Consider the following 18,500-nt stretch of genomic DNA (forward strand, 5'->3'; position numbering starts at 1 on the left):
AATATTTGGCCCGATGCACATAAAGTGATATTAGGCCAGGTAACAGAAAGCTTAATTGCTAAAGAACATAGTGTCTTGAAAGAGAAGCAATTTTGAGAGGGTAAGAGGTTTAGGGACAAAATTCCAGGAATAAGGAACCAGGGCAGCTGAAGGTATGGTCACCAATGTTAGCATAATGAAAATCAGGCTGAGAAAGAGTCCAGAATCGGAGGATCACAGATATCTCAGAGGTTTGTAAGACTGGAGGAGATTACAGACATAGGGAGGGGTGACACCATGACGCAATTTAAACAGCAGGATAAGAATTTTAAATTTGAGGCCTTGCTGGACCAGGAATCAGTGACAGCAAGCATCCACAGTGGTGGGTAAGATTGACCTGTTTCAAGTTGGATACCGATAGCAGGGTTTTGATGGATAAGCTTTATAGAGTTGACATGTGGGAGCCAGTCAATAGGGCTTTGTAATAGTTGAGACTGGAAGTGACAAAGACAAAAGACAGCAGCTAAAGGCCAATGTGTATAATTTGGGATCATTTTTTGGAATCTATCCAAAGTCTCCTGAACGTGAGAAACGGGGCACTATATCTTTCGAATTGAGTGCTATCAATTTTACCGGCATTCTGGAATCCTTTAGATAGCACTCTCACTGGAGTATGTAGCTGGTATGTGTCATTAATGTTCCGTGAAACGCGACTGGGGGCCGCTGCCTGCTGCAATTTAGCAGGTGTGGCTTGGAACTGCTGCCGGTGGAGTCTGCACCCGGCGTCGCTCAGGTTCAGTCAGGTGCCTCTAGGAGCCGCTGTCGGTGGAGTCGGCAGCTGGCGGCGCTCAGGTTCAGACAGGTGCCGCTAGGAGTCGCTGCCGCGGGCGCCCGTCAGCCCCTGCCCCTCAGTCTCTTCTCGCTGACAGACCGGGCTTGTGACCGGTTTCTCAGGGTTGGGTCCGCACCCGGCGGAATATTTTCTTCCGCTGCGGGCCTCGCTCCTGGAAGGCTGGCTCGGTTACCCTGATTTAGGTTCATTCCGCTGCCTGACCCTCCCTTCCCCAAGTCCCCACCCCTTCGCCCCTCTGGGGTCCCTGCTCTTGTTGCCCCGGTTTTGCCCCCCCCCCCCCCCCCCCCCCTCCCCGGGGCCCCGCTCTCGTTGCCTGGGCCTTTCCAACCTTCCTCCTGCCTCGGGGGAAGCTCTCACTGGCTCCACGGGCTCTGTTGCTGAAGTTATCCTTGGTGGTTCTGCGTGGGTTGCGGCCGGGCCTGACTCCTGGTAGTCGGTGTGCCCAGTCGCGGTGCGACCTCTGTGCCCCCTCTGCGGCCTCCCGCTGGGGATTTCGCCCCCTTGTTCCAGAGCTGAGCCCTGGCACTGCCATGCCGGGTCCGGCTACCGGGAGCAGGGCCCGCGTGTATGCCGAGGTAAACAGCCTGAAACCCCGCGAGTACTGGGACTACGAGTCGCACGTTCCTGAGTGGGGGTAAGGCACAATATGTTGTAGCCATGAAGTTAATGTATGACTTGAATGTATAGGCATCTATCTATGTGAAGGCGGGAATAGGTAAATATTTGTTGAATGCATTAATGGCAACGCATAAGGCACAATCATCGAAATGTAGAAACATATTATGCATAGAAGCGTGTATCGGCTAGATAGAAATGTAAAAATAGGCACTCGAAAATAATCCGTGTTTCCTATAGAAGTGGGCTGTAACGGGCTTGATTATAAAAAAATGTCTAATTGTTAGAGGCTCTTGTTAGAGTACTGTTCGTAAGGCAATTTCTTAAGCCTGTTGTTATGATTTTTCAGTGCTTTTGTTTAGGGTGGCCCAGTGGTTAGCAGCTGCCTCACAGCTCCAGGATCCCAGGTTCAATTCCGGCATCGGGTGACTGTGTGGAGTTTGCCGACTGTGCGGAGTTTGCACTTTCTCCCCGTGGGGTTCTTCCCACAGTCCAAAGATGTGCAGGTTAGGTGGATTGGCCATGATAAATTGCCCCTTAGTGTCCAAAGATTAGGTGGGTTTGGGGGTTATGGGGATAGGATGGAGGTGTGCTCTTTCCAAGGGCTGGTGCAGACTTGATGGGCCGAATGACCCCCTGCACTGCAAATTCTATGCCCCACACCCAACTCTTGTTTTGTAGAAATGAAAATTAGTTGAACCAGTAATGCCTTTATGAACTTTATCATCTAAAAGGAGACCACACTTTGGGTTGCAAACTTTTGCTGAAGCTAATTGGAATGCTATTTGATTTCTTTGAATATTTTCTTAAATGATGCCAGTGTAAGATTAACACCAACCTTGGCTGTTTCACTAATCTGAAACCTGAGCAAGCACTTGACTACTATTGATGATTGACCTGCTAGCTCAGTTCACTGATGAGACCAGCACTGATGAGACCCTGGAGATTAGAACTGTTATTAGGACTGGGATTCTTCCCATTGCCGCCATATGAACCTGTAAGCTAATGATGCAATAAACAGGATATCCCTAACGAGAATGAGCAAGACCTTAAGTCTCTGCTTACATACTTGCCCTGAGATAAACATGACATCCCTACTGGGAGAGGTTGTGAATTCCATATTGGGTAAATCAGAATTGCGTTGCGGATTTCTGAAAAACTTGGTTTGGATATTAAGCATGATGACTCGTTTGCATGTATGCTTAGACATTTATTTGACGAAAAATAAAGAAAATTTCTAATGACCTGGTAAAGTTTTATTTTCATTAACGCCCACTCTTTTGTGAGGTCACACTTATTTTTTATTTTTGTGTTGAGCATTTGATTTAGTGTCAGAGGTTTTATAAGAACAAGCTGTTCTTGTCATGTGAATGAAAAATGTGTGGTGTTACTTGCTGCTGCAGCATAGACAGTGAAGGGAAATAAAAAGCAGGGCTTGGGTAAGAGAGCTGTTCCAAACGAGGTTAAATACAGAGCCTGGCCTCAAAATCCAAAAATATCCAAGACGTTCCAGTGAGGAGTTAATTATTAGTGACATTTGTTTCCCTCTTGTTCTAAGTTTAAGATCCAGAGGCATTCATTTCCACAGTGAATCAAAAATTGGTAATCCTCCCATGGTCAAAAGGTGTGTCCATTTTCTATGATGATCTTCATTCTAGTTAGCCATAACAACATTTATGTTGCCTTTGGAATCACAAGTACCTTGGATACAGTAACTAAGACATACATAGAATATCCTTCCCTTATTCAGATTGTCTTGTGTCAAGGTATAAGCAAATTATTGTGGACACTGGAATCTGAAACAAAAACAGAAAATGTTGGACAACCACAACAGGTCTGACAGCATCTGTGGAGAAAGAAGGGAGCTAATGTTTTGAGTCAAACTGAAGAGAACGGGGAAATAAAGTCAGATTTATACTATTTGGGGTATACATAGGTGGAGATTGACGAAGGCTAAGAAGGGTGCTGATAGTGACACTTGGAGAGGCACAAAAATCCCTTAATGTGCCACTACCAACACCCTTCGTAGTCTTAATCACACCATTTACATTTCCTTTGTCTTGCTGTCCACCACATTTTAGTCAATCACCACCTATCGCTGACCCCCTATCCAGCCCCAGCACTCCCCATCCCCTCGCCCCACAACAGTATACATCTTATCCTATTTCCAGTTCTGCCTAGCTTTGACAAAGGGTCATCCAGACTTGAAATGTTAGCTCCATTGTCGCTCCACAGATGCTGTCAGACCTGCTGTGATTGTCCAGCATTTTCTGTTTTTGTGTCAAGGTATGTTGTGCTATGCAAACATTCGACTGACGCAGTGACTTGAGGGCTGATTGTATTGGTGAACTTACCTGTCTGTCCGCAAATATCTTCTCTGAGAGAGGATCGATTAATATTTTGGCAAAATTTGCTCTCTGAATGTAGACAAATACTTTATGCGTGCAAATGTTTGAAATTTGTGTCCATATTCATTTAAAATGTCCAGAATAGAGAAGGGAATCTAGACCCTCAGTAAGTGGCAAGTTGGGGTGATAGGAAAGAAAATTGAGAAAATACTTTTAAAAAAATCTAAAAATGGATACTGTTTGGGGAGAGGAAACATGGATAGAATGAGGTTCCACATACTAATGATCTAGTTTTCTTTGGTCTGTTGCTTTCTCATCTGCCATGGGTGAGTTGTAGTTTGCTCCAGTTAAACATTTAGTAGACCTAAATCATCATCTGTGACTCCCTACACAAAAACTATATCCTCCCCACTAACTCTTTGGCCCAACCTTGATGCCTTGATTTACGTCAAGCTGGTTTTCAGAACCCTTATCATCCCTCGGTGTACCTACTTTCACCTCCATAATATTTCTCTATTCTGTACCGACATTTGCTTATCTGCTGTTGGACTCCTATATATGGTTAACACTGCTGCTTCACAGCGCCAGGCATCCGGGTTTGATTCTGGCCTTGGGTGACTGTGGAGTTTGCATGTTCTCCCTGTGTCTGTGTGGGTTTCATGGAATCATAGAATTTACTGTGCAGAAGGAGGCCATTCGGCCCATCGAACCCTACACCGGAAAGAGCACCCTTAAGCCCACTCCACCTCATCCCAGTAACCCCACCTAACCTTTTGCGCACTAAGGGGCAATTTATCATAGCCAATCCACCTAATCTGCATATCTTTTGATTGTGGGAGGAAACCCATGCAGACATGGGGAGAAAGGGCAAACTCCACACACAGTCACCCGAGGCGACAATTGAACACAGAACCCTGGTGCTGTGAGGTAGCAATTCTAACCACTGTGCCACTATTTCCTCTGGGTGCTCCGGTTTCCTCTCATAGTCCAAAAATATGAAGATTGGGTGAATTAGCTATGATCAGTGCACAGGATTGTGGGGATAGGGCAGGGGAGTGGGTTTAGGTAGAATGCTTTTTCAGATCGTTGCTGCAGACTCGGTGACCTGAGTGGCCTCCTTTTGCAATGTAGGGATTCTATGGACATGATTGCTTAAATGCCTCTCAACTGCCTGGCCATCAATCCTCAGTAAACCAAAACTGTGCTAGTTCTTCTACCTTATCCTGTACCTTGTACCAAGTCCCATTCACCTGTCAATCCTGACTTTGGTTCCTCATATTTTACATTTATTTCTTGATCCTCGTGGTTAAATTCATCCGTAGTCCTTGTTTATTCTAGCCGTACTTCCTCCCTTTCCCTCAATATATTCTTTTGGCCTCCAATGTCCATCCCCTTTCTTTTCACTCTCATAGCTGACCATGCTTTCAACCTCCGTGTAAAGTAAGGGAAGCATGAGGCTGATCCCTAATGTCAAGAGACTCTTTATAAAGAAAATTTTGAAAAGCTTTTACTGCTAAGGCTTGAGATGATTGGGTGGATTCTTTTAAAGGGGATCCAAGTCAGTGTGGAATAAAAATGTTAATCTAGAGCACAAATTGAACAACTATAGGGCAATGAGGTAAAGCGTAAGCTAGAAAAAGACAATTTCTGAGCTGTCAGGAAGCACTTTCACACAACGTGAAGACAAAAACTCTGAAATCATTTAACAGGCATTTGGGTGCTCTACTGTAGATACGTGAATGTCTGTATGATCTGGGTGGACCAAATGTCATCTCTTTTTGCACTTAGCTTTGTGATCATATTGTTGGCAGGTTGTTTAGGAACTAAAGGCAGCATTTCATTTAAAGTAATCAAATAATGGCTTTCAACTTTGCATAAAGATTGTAGGTGTACTCACGAAGAAACAATGATCATGAGTATCATAAGGTTAAGGCTAGCCAAGGAAAAGGTCAAAGAACAATCTGAAGTCAAAAATATTAAGTTGGGGGAGGAGCAATTTAAGTGGGGTAAAAATGGATGTGACCCAGGTAAAGTGGAATAAACATTGACAGACAAAGCTTTAATGGAACAATCCTCTGCCTTGAAAGGTGAGATGGTCTGGGTGCAGTTGAGATACGGTTGCACAAGAGGGAAAAAACCAAAGCCAGTGCTCTATGGATGACGAGCAGAGAGCGAGCCGAAGCAGAAAATAGGGGGTGTAGAAGATGTCAGGTTGATCGTACAAATGCGAGCTAGGTTGAATATAGAAAGTTAAGATGGGAATTGAAAAAGCAAATCAGAGGCAGAGTAAGTGAGAAGAGACTGGCAGCTAACATAAAAATGAATCCAAAAGTCTTCCATAAGAGAATAAATGGTAAAAGGGTAGTAAGAGGAAGGATGGGGCATTTTAGGGATGAAAAAAAGATCTACACATGGAGACAGAGGAAGGCAGAGGTGACTAAATGAGCACTTTGCATCTATGCATCTGTTTTTACCAAGGAAGGAGATGCTTCTAAAGCCATAGTCAAAGAGACGGTTGTGGAGCCATTTGACCGAGCGTGGCATCAAGGAACCATAAAACTGAAACCAATGAGAATTCGGGAAAAGTCCACTGGTTGGAGTTGTACCTAGCAGATAGAAACTGTCCAAGTCCATATGCAGCAAGATCTGAACAACATGCAGAATTACACTGATAAGTAACATTCATGCCACAAAAGAACCGGGCAATGACAATCCTAGAGAGAATATAAACAACAAAACCACCTCCCTGTGACATCCAACAACACTAAAGAAGTTCAACATCATCCAGAGCACAGCGGCTTGCTTGATTGACACCCCATTCAACACCTTAAACCATTCACTCCCTCCATCATCGATGCACAGTGACAAGTGTATATCATCCACAATATACATTACAAAGCTTCTTTGACAGCATCTTCCAAACCCATGACCTCTCACCTAGACGGGTTTGGGCAGCGGGTCCATGGGCTCACCAGCATCTGCAAGTTCTCCTCCAAGCCAACACCATCCTGACTTGGAACTATATCGCTGTCCTTTCACTATTGCTGGGTCAAAATTCTGGAAACTTCCTCCCTGACAGCACTGTGGGTGTACCTGCAGCACACCTGGACTGCAGCAATTCAAGGGCGGCTCACTGCAACCTTCTCGAGGGCGGGCACTAAATGCTGGCCTAGTCTGAGACGGCCACATCCTGTGAACAAATCTTTTAAAAAGTTGGAACATTGCGTGGGCTAAAATCTGATAAAGGAAGGTTTTAGGCTGATTGCATTTAAAGCTGGTAAGTCACCAGTACTGGATCAGATGCATTCAATGATGCTTGAGGAATTGCAGAGGGTCTGACCATAAACATCATGTCCTCTTCGGATGCAGGATGGTGATAAAGGACGGGGGAATTTCAAATCTCATACCCTTGTTCAAAAATTGTGCAAGGATAACCCAGCCACTACAGACCAGTCAGTTTAACCTTGGTGGTGGGAAAGCTTTTGCAGATTATAATCCAGGACAAAGTTCACAGTCACTTAGACAACAGTGATAATTGGAGAAAAACAGAAAACATTTCAAAGATGTCATCTCTAAGTACTTTGGAGTTTCTTGATGAGATAACGGAGATGGTTGATGAGCGTGCCATACATAATGGTTTCCAAAGATATTTGATTAGTTGCCACATTAGATTTTTCAGCAAAGGGAAACTGGTGTTATTCCTTGTGTCTGAATAAAGCTCGTAGTCTTACAGTTGAACTAGATCCTTTATTGTGAGTTTGTTCTCTCTCCAGCACTTATACTATGTTACATCTGAGCTGCCTGTCTGTGTCCTGCTCACCAGCTGCTGTTCCTGTGAAGAGTCCCTGACTTCCTGTTTGTCTGTATTTATACATCTCCCGTGCTCCCTCTAGTGATTGCTTAGTTGTATTGCATTTACATTGACCCCCTGTGTGTGTATATATACACAGATATGAAGATCACTGCATTCCCCCCTTTTTTCTTTTAAATATTTTCTGTACAGTGTTGAAGAAAATTGTTCAAAACAGTTAGATTACTTATGATATATATATCTGCACAAGTGATGATATTGGTTATTATACAAAGCCAATTAATATTTGAGTCCATTCTTGATAAAAACATTTATAAGGCCAAATTTTATGAATTTGTTCGGTTGAGGTTTTTTTTCTGTTGTTGACGTGGTGATATTGATATTGTAACTTTCTTTGTGAATGTTGTCAGTGTTGTTTTAAGTAACCACGTCATCACGAGGTGTTCGAATGGTCGAACCACTGATGTTTACTGACGTGGACTTTTTCTGTGCTTGTGGTATCGATTTAGTGTGTCATCTGCCTTCAAAGCTGGTGTGCTTGTTTGTTCCAGAGCAAATATGTATTTGTGAGATTCGTTGTCGTGCCATGGTATGTTTGTATTCTTGTCATTATTTTGGAGTGTGCTGTTGCATTGTCCTTCATGTGCAGAGTTGTGCCATGTTGTACAGGTCGTTTCATTGTTGTTGTTTCTGTTGTTTCTATCTTTGTTGTTTTTCGTTGTCGTTCTTATTGTTGTCGTTGTCGTGCTTGTTGCCGTTGTTCTTGTCGTGCTTGTTGTTGTCTTTGCTATGCTTCTTGTTGTTCTTGTAGTTGTGCTTCTAGTTTTTGTTGTTCTTGTTGTGCTGCTTGTTGTTGCTGTTGTTCTTGTTTCTGTTGTGCTTCTTGTGGTTTTTATTGTTCTTGTTGCGCTCAATGACTGCTCCGTATGGATAATTTGAGTCATTCTCCAAGTTATTGGTGTCAGTGTCCTTTGTGGTATCTGCTGTTTCATTGAGTGTTTCTTGAGGATTGTGAGAATGATCTGATATTGCACTGTTGGTCTTGGTGACATCAGTCATTTGTGGTGGATTTGATTCCTCTTCTTTGCTTCCTTTGGTGCTCCTCTTCTGGAGTCATTTCTGGTTCATTTGAATCACCTTTGGTTTCTTGGTGCTCCTCTTCTGGAGTCAAAATCTTCACACAATTTCATTTTCTTGTCGGTCTTGGTACTCCTCTTCTGGAGTCAAAATCTTGAAGATTTCATTTTTTTGTGGGTAGTTTAGAGTGGATAAGGTTTCAATTGACGTGGTCTCTCTGGACTCATGAGTAGCCCTACTCTGATTGTTGAGTGCTTCTGTACAGACGAGCTGAGACCTGTCAGTCTCGCTGTGATCCTGCACCTCCTGTATGTCGATTGTGATTACATTGTCACTGTTTTCGCATACAGTGGGTAGACTTGCATTGTCTGCTTGTGGTTGCTCAGATACGGTGGGTAGACCTTCATGGTCTTGATCATGCATGGCGTTCGCTATGGAGTGTTTAATTGCTTCCATTTTGGAGTCTGTGAACGAGCTCTCTGTGGAGGCTTGCATCGCTCTCACTGTGGAGTCTTTCATCGCTTTCTCTGTGGAGTCGTGCAGTGTTCTCTCTGTGGAGTCGATCTCTCTCAACGGAGTCGGTGAGTACTCGCTGTGTGGCATTGTGTTCTTGGGTATTTGACAGGTTGCTGTCATCCAATGTATCGGTGATCTGCCATTGCATCATGGTATTGGATTCATCTACCATATGTAGAGGTGTTTTGAGCTTTGCAACCGTGTTGCTGATGCTGTGATCAGCATATCCGAATAACTCAGCTGGTTTTGTGCCTTTAAAGGTCTTGTTTGTGACTTTCGGGCATTTCGCCTTGAAGTGGGCGTGGTCTGCGTCTGATGACGTCATGACGCTCATGACGTAAAGCGTAGGAATCGATTGCGCATGTGCAAATCGATTTTCATTTGTTGTGCGCTTTTTTATAAACTGCGCATGCACGGCGTGCGCATGCGCAGATCCATCTCTGCACTGTGCAGTCTTTTCTTTAAACTGCGCATGCGCAGATCGATCTGCAGCGAAAACATCTTTTTTTAATTGCGCATGCGCAGAACAGTCTTGGCGCGAAACGGCTGATTTCAACTGCGTGTGTGTGGCTGCGGTTGCCTGCCCATGCGCAGACTCAGATTTGTGTCTTTTGTTCCCCGGGCAGTTTAAAATGTGCTCAGACGCAATTTTAACTGCTTTAGACCCGTGGAAAAGAATGTTATTGTCGTTTTTTTCTAGGTAAGCACTTAGTTATCTTTTTCTTGCGACCTGCACTTATCACTCGCGATTTCCAGCGTTAAACCTTTCTGTTCTGGTAATGATTGGTTGAGTTTCGCATCACTCATTTCCCTTTTCGCATCACTCATTCCCGCATTTTGGTCTCCAAGCATTGAATGTCTTAAAGCAGCATTGTTATTGGTGTTACTGTATTCTTCAAATTTTTTTCAGTATTACTTCTAATTTGGTGTTGTCTTCACCTTTCAAGTATTTAAAGCCGATATATATTTCTCTAGCTTAATGTCCTGTGAGGAGCAGTGCTATTTTCATTTCTTCTGAAGCTGCTTTCAAATCATACGCACCCTCCGGGTGCTCCGGTTTCCTCCCACAGTCCAAAGATTGCAGGTTAGGTGGATTGACCATGCTAAATTGCCCTTAGTGTCCAAAATGGCCCTTCGTGTTGGGTGGGGTTACTGGGTTATGGGGATAGGGTGGAGGTGTGGGCTTGGGTAGAGTGCTCTTTCAAAGATCCAGTGCAGACTCGATGGGCCGAATGGCCTCCCCTGTAAATTCTATGATATATATGTCGAACATTTGTTTAAAACTTTTCCAGCTCTGACTTAAATTACCGGTTGTGTTCAGCTGCGGTGGAGTTCCGCATCTTTTGTAACCTTTTCGTAAATGTTCTGAAGTCTCCTGGTACCATGTGTTATTCCTTGTGCCTGAATAAAGCTCGTCGTCTTACAGTTGAAGTAGATGCTTTATTGTGAGTCCGTTCTCTTATACTATGTTACATCTGAGCTGCCTGTCTTGTGTCCTGCTCATCAGCTGCCGTTCCTGTGAAGAGTCCCTGACTTCCTGTTCGTCTGTATTTCTACACTCTTCCCCCCCCCCCCCCCCCCCCCCCCCCTCCCCCCCCACCACTCCCTCTAGTGATTGCTTAGTTGTATTGCATTTACATTGATCCCTTGTGTATATATACACACAGATATGCAGATCACTACGCTGGTAGCATGGATATGAGCTTTGACAAAGAGTCATCCAGACTTTAAACATTAGCTCCCTTCTCTCTCCACAGATGCTGTAAGACCTGTTGAGATCACCCAGTATTTTCTGTTTTTGTTGTATTATGGATATGAAGTTGTCTCAGTAATACAAAACAGCTTGGTGGCGAATGGTTGTTTGCATTTTAGGCTGGAGGAAACATGCAGTGGGGTTCTGCAGTGATCAAAACCAAGACCACTAACTTTCTCGATGTATATATTAATAAACTAGACTTGGGTGTGTAAGACACGATTTTTCCAAATTTTCAGATGACGAAGCATGCAAGTACTGTGAACTGAGAGGAAAATAGAGATAGACAAGGATAAAGATAGACATCAGGAGGATATAGGCTTGCGGAATGGGCAGATGCGTGGTAGATAAAATTAAATTTTAATGCACATAAATGTGAAGTGATCCTTGGTAGGATGACTTGAGGAGAGGCAATATAAACTCAAGGTTACAATTCTAATGGAGGAAACAGAGACAGATACATGCACAAATGGTTGAAAGTGGTAGGGCAGATTGAGAAACTGGTTTAAAAGGCCTATGGAATCTTGGCTTTTCTAATTTGAAATGTAAAGATCAAACTATGCTGAACCTTTTATAAAGCTGTTATAAAATTTGGCTGTACTGGAGTATTGTGTCCAATTCTGGGCTTTATAGGAAGGGGATGTGAAAGGTCTTTTGAGGGTCCAGAAAAGATTTACAAGAATGATTCCAGGGATGAGGAGCTTCAACGTCAGGGACAAATTGGAGATGGTTGAGTGGTGATTTGGCGGAGAAGGGTGAGAGGTGATTTGGTGAAGGTGTTTAAAATCATGAGGGCTCTGGAACAGAGTGGATATAGAGATAAACTGTTCCCATTGGTGGAAGGTTCAGTAGCTCGGGGGCAAAAGAACCAGTGGTGACAATTAAAACATTTTCTATACATTGTATGGTTAGGATCTAAAACTGAATTGGTTCAACAACTGAAGACGGGAAATTTTCAGGGGTACGAGATGTTGTGTGGGATTGTCCCTGCAGAGAACCGGTGCACATTTTAGTACAAATGGCCATCTCCTGTGCTGTATCCATTCTATGATACAGCAAAATATAATTTTGAGAGAAATTGGAATGTAAATATAATTTGCCAAGTTTACATTTATACAGCATTTTTCCTGTCGAACTATCTCAAAGCACTTTACCAGATCAATTGTTTTCTGGTACGAAGTTCATATTATAAAGCTACGTACTATTGTGTCAGTAGCATGCTGTATAGAACCAAATGATGAATGGGATTTTTTTTCCAAGGAGACCAGGGAGGAATGTTGGTCAGGGCATTGCTGTCCATATAGCTGCATGGAAATCTTTAACATCTGCCATTAGTTTAACATTTTACCCAATGGATGACTCAACACCATGACATTATTTGTCTAGGCTATGGAGTCATGGTCCTAAAACCTGCAGTGTACGAAGGATGCTGGCTAATAGTCAAAGACATCAGGAACATTCGCCCTGAATCCTAAAATGAAAGCTGAACTAACTGAAGGAATGAGGCACAAGGACAGATTCTTGGGTATTTTTAATGTTGAGAGAATTCTTGAGTGTTGCAGTGCAAAAAGCCCCTTTCCGCACCATGAACTGCTTCAATAAAGGTAGTTAAAACCAGGAAATAGCACAAGTACTCTACTAAGATAACAGTGTTCAAAATATATGGGATGGGTGAATTTTCTCTCAACATTTTTCAAGTAGCCTATGAAAAACTAAAAAGACTGGAGAGTAAAATCCAAGGAAGTATGCCCCCAGACATATTACAGTAGATTATGGTTCCTGTAATCCAACCTTTTTTAAACACTAAGTAAACACCATCAAATTAACGGAGCGACAGATTATTTATTTAAATTTGAAGTACCAAATTCTTTTTTTTTTTTTTTGCAATGAAGGGGCAATTTAGCGTGGCCAATCCACCTGCCCTGCACATCTTTGGGTTGTGGGCGTGAGACCCACGCAGACACGTGGAGAATGTGCAAATTCCACACGGACAGTGACTTGGGGCCGGGATCGAACCCGGGTTCTCGGTGCCGTGAGGCAGCAGTGCTAACCACTGCGCCACCATGCCTTGCTGCCCCTCTTGAGGGACACATTAAAAGGACAGTCCCTTAAAGGGAAACTGTCTTAAATAAAAAGCGAATTGCAAATGAGACTTAAAACATTAAACCAAAATGTGATTAACAGGGTCAATAAGGCACCCTGCCCTGCAGTACACAACTGGCACGGAAGATCTTGAGGATGTGAGGATGTCTGTTAACACTGTATGCTCCCTCTCCAGGGACACCCATTTTTTAATTTAAAGTACCCGATTCTTTTTTTTTCCCAATTAAGGGCAATTTAGCGTGGCCAATCCACTTACCCTGTGCATCTTTGTATTGTGGGGGTGAGACCCACGCAGACACGGGGAGAATGTGCAAATTCCACACTAACAGTGACTCTGGATCGAACCCGGATCCTCGGCGTCGTGAGGCATCAGTACTAACTACTGCGCCACTATGGGACAAATGTCCGTGAACATCGTATGCTCCCTCTCCAGCGATACCCGGCTGCGAACATAGCCACAGATATGGGCAAACAGTCGGGTCGGACAACCCTCTCAACCGCCTGCTGTCTGGACCTGTTGATGGCAAGTTTGCTAGCCCAGGAGCAGGTTCATGAGAATGTCCTCCTTCACTTCCCCACTCTGCACCAGGTGCCTGTACATCAGGAGCGTGGGACTGATGTGCAAACAAAACTGTACCAAAAGATGTTAAAAATAACTGAACAGGGCGTATAGCCTACAGCAGCCTGCATAAACGCGGTCCACGGACTCTATAAGGCCGCAAAAATGATAGGTATCTTGGGAGTCCATGAACTGGAGTAGCCATCTGGCCCTTTGAGCCTGCTCCGCCATTCAATGGCTGACCTTTTGTGGACTCAGCTTCAATTTCCCACCTGAACTCTACAACCCTTTATTCCTTTATTCTTCAAAAAACTATCTATCTTTATCTTGAAAACATTTAATGAAGGAGCGTCAACTGCTTCACAAATTCCATATATTCACAACCTTTTGGGTGAAGAAGTTCCTCCTAAGCTCAGTCCTAAATCTACTGCCCCCTAGTTCTGCTTTCACCTGCTCGTGGAAACAACCTGCCCGCATCTATCCTATCTATTCCCTTCATAATTTTATGTTTCTATAAGATCCCCCCCCCCCCCCCCCCCCCCCCCCCCCCCCCCCCCCGAATCCTTCTAAATTCCAACGAGTACAGTCCCAGTCTACTCAACCTCTGCTCGTAATCAAAACCACTCCAGTCTGGGATTAACCTAGTGAATCTCCTCTACACACCCTCCAGTGCCAGTACAATTATCCAGGTGTGGACTCACTAACACCTTATACAGCTGCAGCATAACCTTCTTAGTCTTAAACTTCATCCCTCTAGCAATGAAGGACAAAACTCCATTCGCCTTCTTAATCAGCTGTTGCACCTGTAAACCAACTTTTTGCAACTCGTGCACTAGGACACCCAGGTCCCTCTGCACAGCGGCATGTTTTAATATTTTATCATTTAAATAATCCCTTTTGCTGTTGTTCCCACCAAAATGGATAACCTCATTTGTCAACATTGTATTCCACCTGCCAGACCCTAGCCCATTCACTTAAACTATCCAAATCCCTCTGCAGACTTCCAGTATCCTCTGCACTTTTTGCTTTACCACTCATCTTAGTATCGTCTCAAACTTGGACACACTGCACTTGGTCCCCAACTCCAAATCATCTACGTAAATTGTGGGCCCAACACTGATCCCTGAGGGACACCACTAGCTACTGATTGCCAACCAGGGAAACACCCATTAATCCCCATTCTTTGCTTTTTATTGATTAACCAATCCTCTATCTGTGCTACTACTTTACCCGTAACGCCATGCATCTTTATCTTATAGAACATAGAACAGTACAGCACAGAACAGTCCCTTCAGCCCTCTATGTTGTGCCAAGCATTGTCCGAAACCAAGATCAAACTATCCCTGTAATTCTGGTGTGCTCCATGTGCCTATGCAGCAACCTTTTGTGTGGCACCTTGTCAAAAGCTTTCTGGAAATCCAGATATACTTCATCCATTGGCTCCCTGTTGTCTACCGCAATGGTAATGTCCTCAAAGAATTCCACTAAAGTAGTTAGGCACGACCTGCCCTTTATGAACCCATGCTGCATCTGTCCAATGGGACAATTTCCATCCAGATGCCTCTCTCTTTCTTCCTTGCTGATAGATTGCAGCATCTTCCCGACTACTGAAGTTACGCTAACTGACCTATAATTACCCGCTTTCTGCCTACCTCCTTTTTTAAACAGTGGTGCCACGTTTGCTAATTTCCAATCCGCCGGGACCACCCCAGAGTCTAGTGAATTTTGGTAAATTGTAACTAGTGCATTTGCAATCTCCCTAACCATCTCTTTTAGCACGCTGGAATCATTCCATCGGGGCCAGGAGATTTGTCTACCTTTAGCCCCATTAGCTTGTCCATTGCTACCTCCTTAGTGGTAATAGTTGTCTCAAGGTCCTCACCTGTCATAGCCTCATTTCCATCAGTCACTGGCATGTTATTTGTGTCTTCCACCGTGAAGACTGACCCAAAAAACCTGTTCAGTTCCTCAGCCATTTCCTCATCTTCCATTACTGAATCTCCCTTCTCATCCTCTAAAGGACCAATATTTACCATAGCCACTCTTTTTTAAATTTTTAAAATTTATTTGTAGAAACTTTTACTATCTGTTTTTATATTCTGAGCAAGTTTACTCTCATAATCTATCTTACTATTTTTTTATGCATGCAGCACCCTCCCTGATGTTAAGAGTGACCTTTGCTGTTGGGTGGTAACAAGGCACACCAAGGTGGAGGGCAAGAAAGTGAATGGTGTGCAGCAGCTGCCCATATTTGAAATCCTCCACAGCAGCCACAGTCCGTCCCTCCGCCAGGCACCAGAAGTGGTATTGGTGGAGGTGCAGATTCCTGAGCAGTAGCTAAAAGCAAATTATTGCGAATGCTGGAATCTGAAACAAAAGAGAAAATGCTGGAAAATCTCAGCAGGTCTGACCGCATCTGTGGGGAGAGAAAAGAGCTAACGTTTTGAGTCCGATGACTCATTGTCAAAGCCTTTGACAAAGAGTCATTGGACTGAGATTTTCCAGTATTTTCTCTTTCGTTCCTGAGCAATGGCTCCCTGACGACAGACGCCATTGATGACAGGACAGAGCTGCGGTGCGAGGCAACCATGCTCCAGACTTTGAGTAGGTCCTGGTAAAGATCTCCCCAACCAGCTCCATTGAAGAATAAAATGTGTCCTTTATTGTTAGTGTAAGTACAAAGGACCACAATTAATTTCTTTTGGTATCCAATCTGTCTCATTAAAGCTTGGGAAATCATTGAAATGTCAAATTTATACAAATTAAACCATTTGTTCTCTGCTGGTTAGCTTGGTGATGCAGTATTAATTTGTTTGTTCCTTTATTGCAGAGGTGAACCCTTTGAAGCCAATGTCTTGGCATCAACTTAAAATTGGACAATCATGAGGTGCTATGCACTATCAGCAGCAGCAGAATTGTATACAATCACAATCTGTTAGCTCATGGCCTGGCATATCCCTCACTGTACTGTTAACATTAAACTAAAAAAGGGGGAGGAGCCTCCACAAATATCCACATCAAGATGGGGGAGCCCAGCACTTCAAATCAAAAGGTTAGGCTGAAGCATTGGTAGCCATCTTCAGCCAGAAGTGTTGAGTGGATGATTATCTCAGCCTCCTCCTGAGGTCTCCTCCACTGACATGTACTAGTCTTCAGCCAATTTGATTTACTGCATATGATATCAAGATACTGTTGAAGGCACTGGATACTGCAAAACCTCTGTTAATAATCTGGCAATAGTATTGAAGATTTGTGCTCCAGAACTAACTAGTAGAGTTACAACACTGGCATCTACCCGGCAATGTGAAAAATTGCCCAGGTATGCCCTGTCCACAAAAAGGTCAAATCAAACCAGGCCAATTATTGTCCTATTAACCTATTCTCGATCATAGCAAAGTGTTGTAAGGTGTTATTGGCAGTGCTATTAAGTGGCACTAACTCAGAAATAACCTGTGTACTAAGGCTTACTTCGGTTTCTACCAGTGCCACTTTGTTCCTGAAACCAAAGAGAAAATGCTGGAAAATCTCCGCAGGTCTGGCAGCATTCGTAGGGTGAGAAAAGGGCTAATGTTTCAAGTCCAGGTGACCCTTTGTCAAAGCTTTGACAAAGGCTCCTCTGGACTCGAAACGTTAGCTCTTTTCACTCCCTACATATGTTGCCAGACTTGCTGAGATTTTCCAGCATTTTCTCTTTAGTTTCAGACTCCAGCATCCGCAGTAATTTGCTTTTATCATTTTGTTCCTGACCCTGTTACAGCTTTGGTCCAAACATGGACGTAAGAGTTTGTGCCTTGGACGTGAAGGCAGTGATTGACCAAGTGTGGCATCAAGGAGCCCTGACAAAACTGAAGTCAATTGGAAAACTCTTGACTGGTTGGAATCATACCTGGTACAAAGGAATGTGGTTGTGGTTGTTGGAGCTCAATCATTTCAGCCCAGGACATCACTACTGGAGTCCCCCAAGCTAGTGTCTTAGGCCAAACTGGCTTCAGCTGTTTCATCAATGACCTTTACTCCATGATAAGGTCAGAAGTGGAGATGTTCACCGTGCAATGTTCAGTACCACATGCAATTCCTCAGCTACTAAAGCAGTCTGTGTGCATATGCAACCAGACCTGAATAACGTTCAGGCCTGGGCTGATAAGTGACGAGTAAGATGCATGTCACACAAGTGACAGACAATGATCTCCAAGAACAGAGAAGCCAGTCTACCCATGGCATTCAATGGCATTACTATCACTGAATCCCGCACTATCAACATCTTGCCATTTACTATTGACCAGAAACTTAACTAGATCAGCCCTGAAAATACTGTGCTACAAGAGTAAGTTAGTGCCTGGGGATTCTGCAGTGAGTTACTCAGCTCCTGACTCCCCAACGTCTGTCCACAATCTACACGTCGCAAGTCAAAGTATGATGGAATACTCTCAACTTGTCTGGATGAGTGTAGTTCCAACAATATTCGAGAAGCTTGACACCATCCAGGGCAAAGGTGCTTGCTTGATTGGCACACCACCCAGCACTGTAAACATTCACTCCACCCATTGGCGCACAGTGGCAACAGAGTGTACCATCTACAAGATGTACTGCAACAACTCATCAAGCCTACTTCGACAGTACCTTCTAAACCCATGATGTCTAACACCTAGAAGGATGCGGACCGAAGATGTATGAAATGTCCCTATCTGAAAGTTCCTGTCCAAGTCACGCCATCCTGACCTGGAACTATATTGCCATTCCTTCACTGTTGCGAGGTCAAAATCTTGAATCTCCATTAACAGCATTGTAGGTGAGGGCGGCATGTGACGCAGTGGATAGCACTGGGACTGCGGTGCTGAGGACCCGGGTTCGAATCCCGACCCTGGGTCACTGTCCGTGTGGAGTTT

At 43.9% G+C, this 18,500-nt stretch overlaps 1 protein-coding gene across 4 annotated transcripts in view; it reads left to right on the forward strand.

The window, feature by feature from the left end:
• Positions 1-890: 890 nt before the first annotated feature.
• Positions 891-18,500, forward strand: part of csnk2a2b (casein kinase 2, alpha prime polypeptide b) — a 107,415-nt gene continuing 89,805 nt past the window's right edge. For all 4 annotated transcript variants that reach the window (XM_072518526.1, XM_072518528.1, XM_072518527.1 and 1 more), the window contains exon 1: positions 891-1,466. In XM_072518526.1, the coding sequence (XP_072374627.1) occupies positions 1,363-1,466 (104 nt within the window). In that variant the 5' untranslated portion in view covers positions 891-1,362. The remainder of the gene's footprint in view (positions 1,467-18,500) is intronic.

This window comes from Scyliorhinus torazame, chromosome 10, assembly GCF_047496885.1.
Source record: "Scyliorhinus torazame isolate Kashiwa2021f chromosome 10, sScyTor2.1, whole genome shotgun sequence".
In the NCBI taxonomy this organism is placed as follows: Eukaryota; Metazoa; Chordata; class Chondrichthyes; order Carcharhiniformes; family Scyliorhinidae; genus Scyliorhinus; species Scyliorhinus torazame.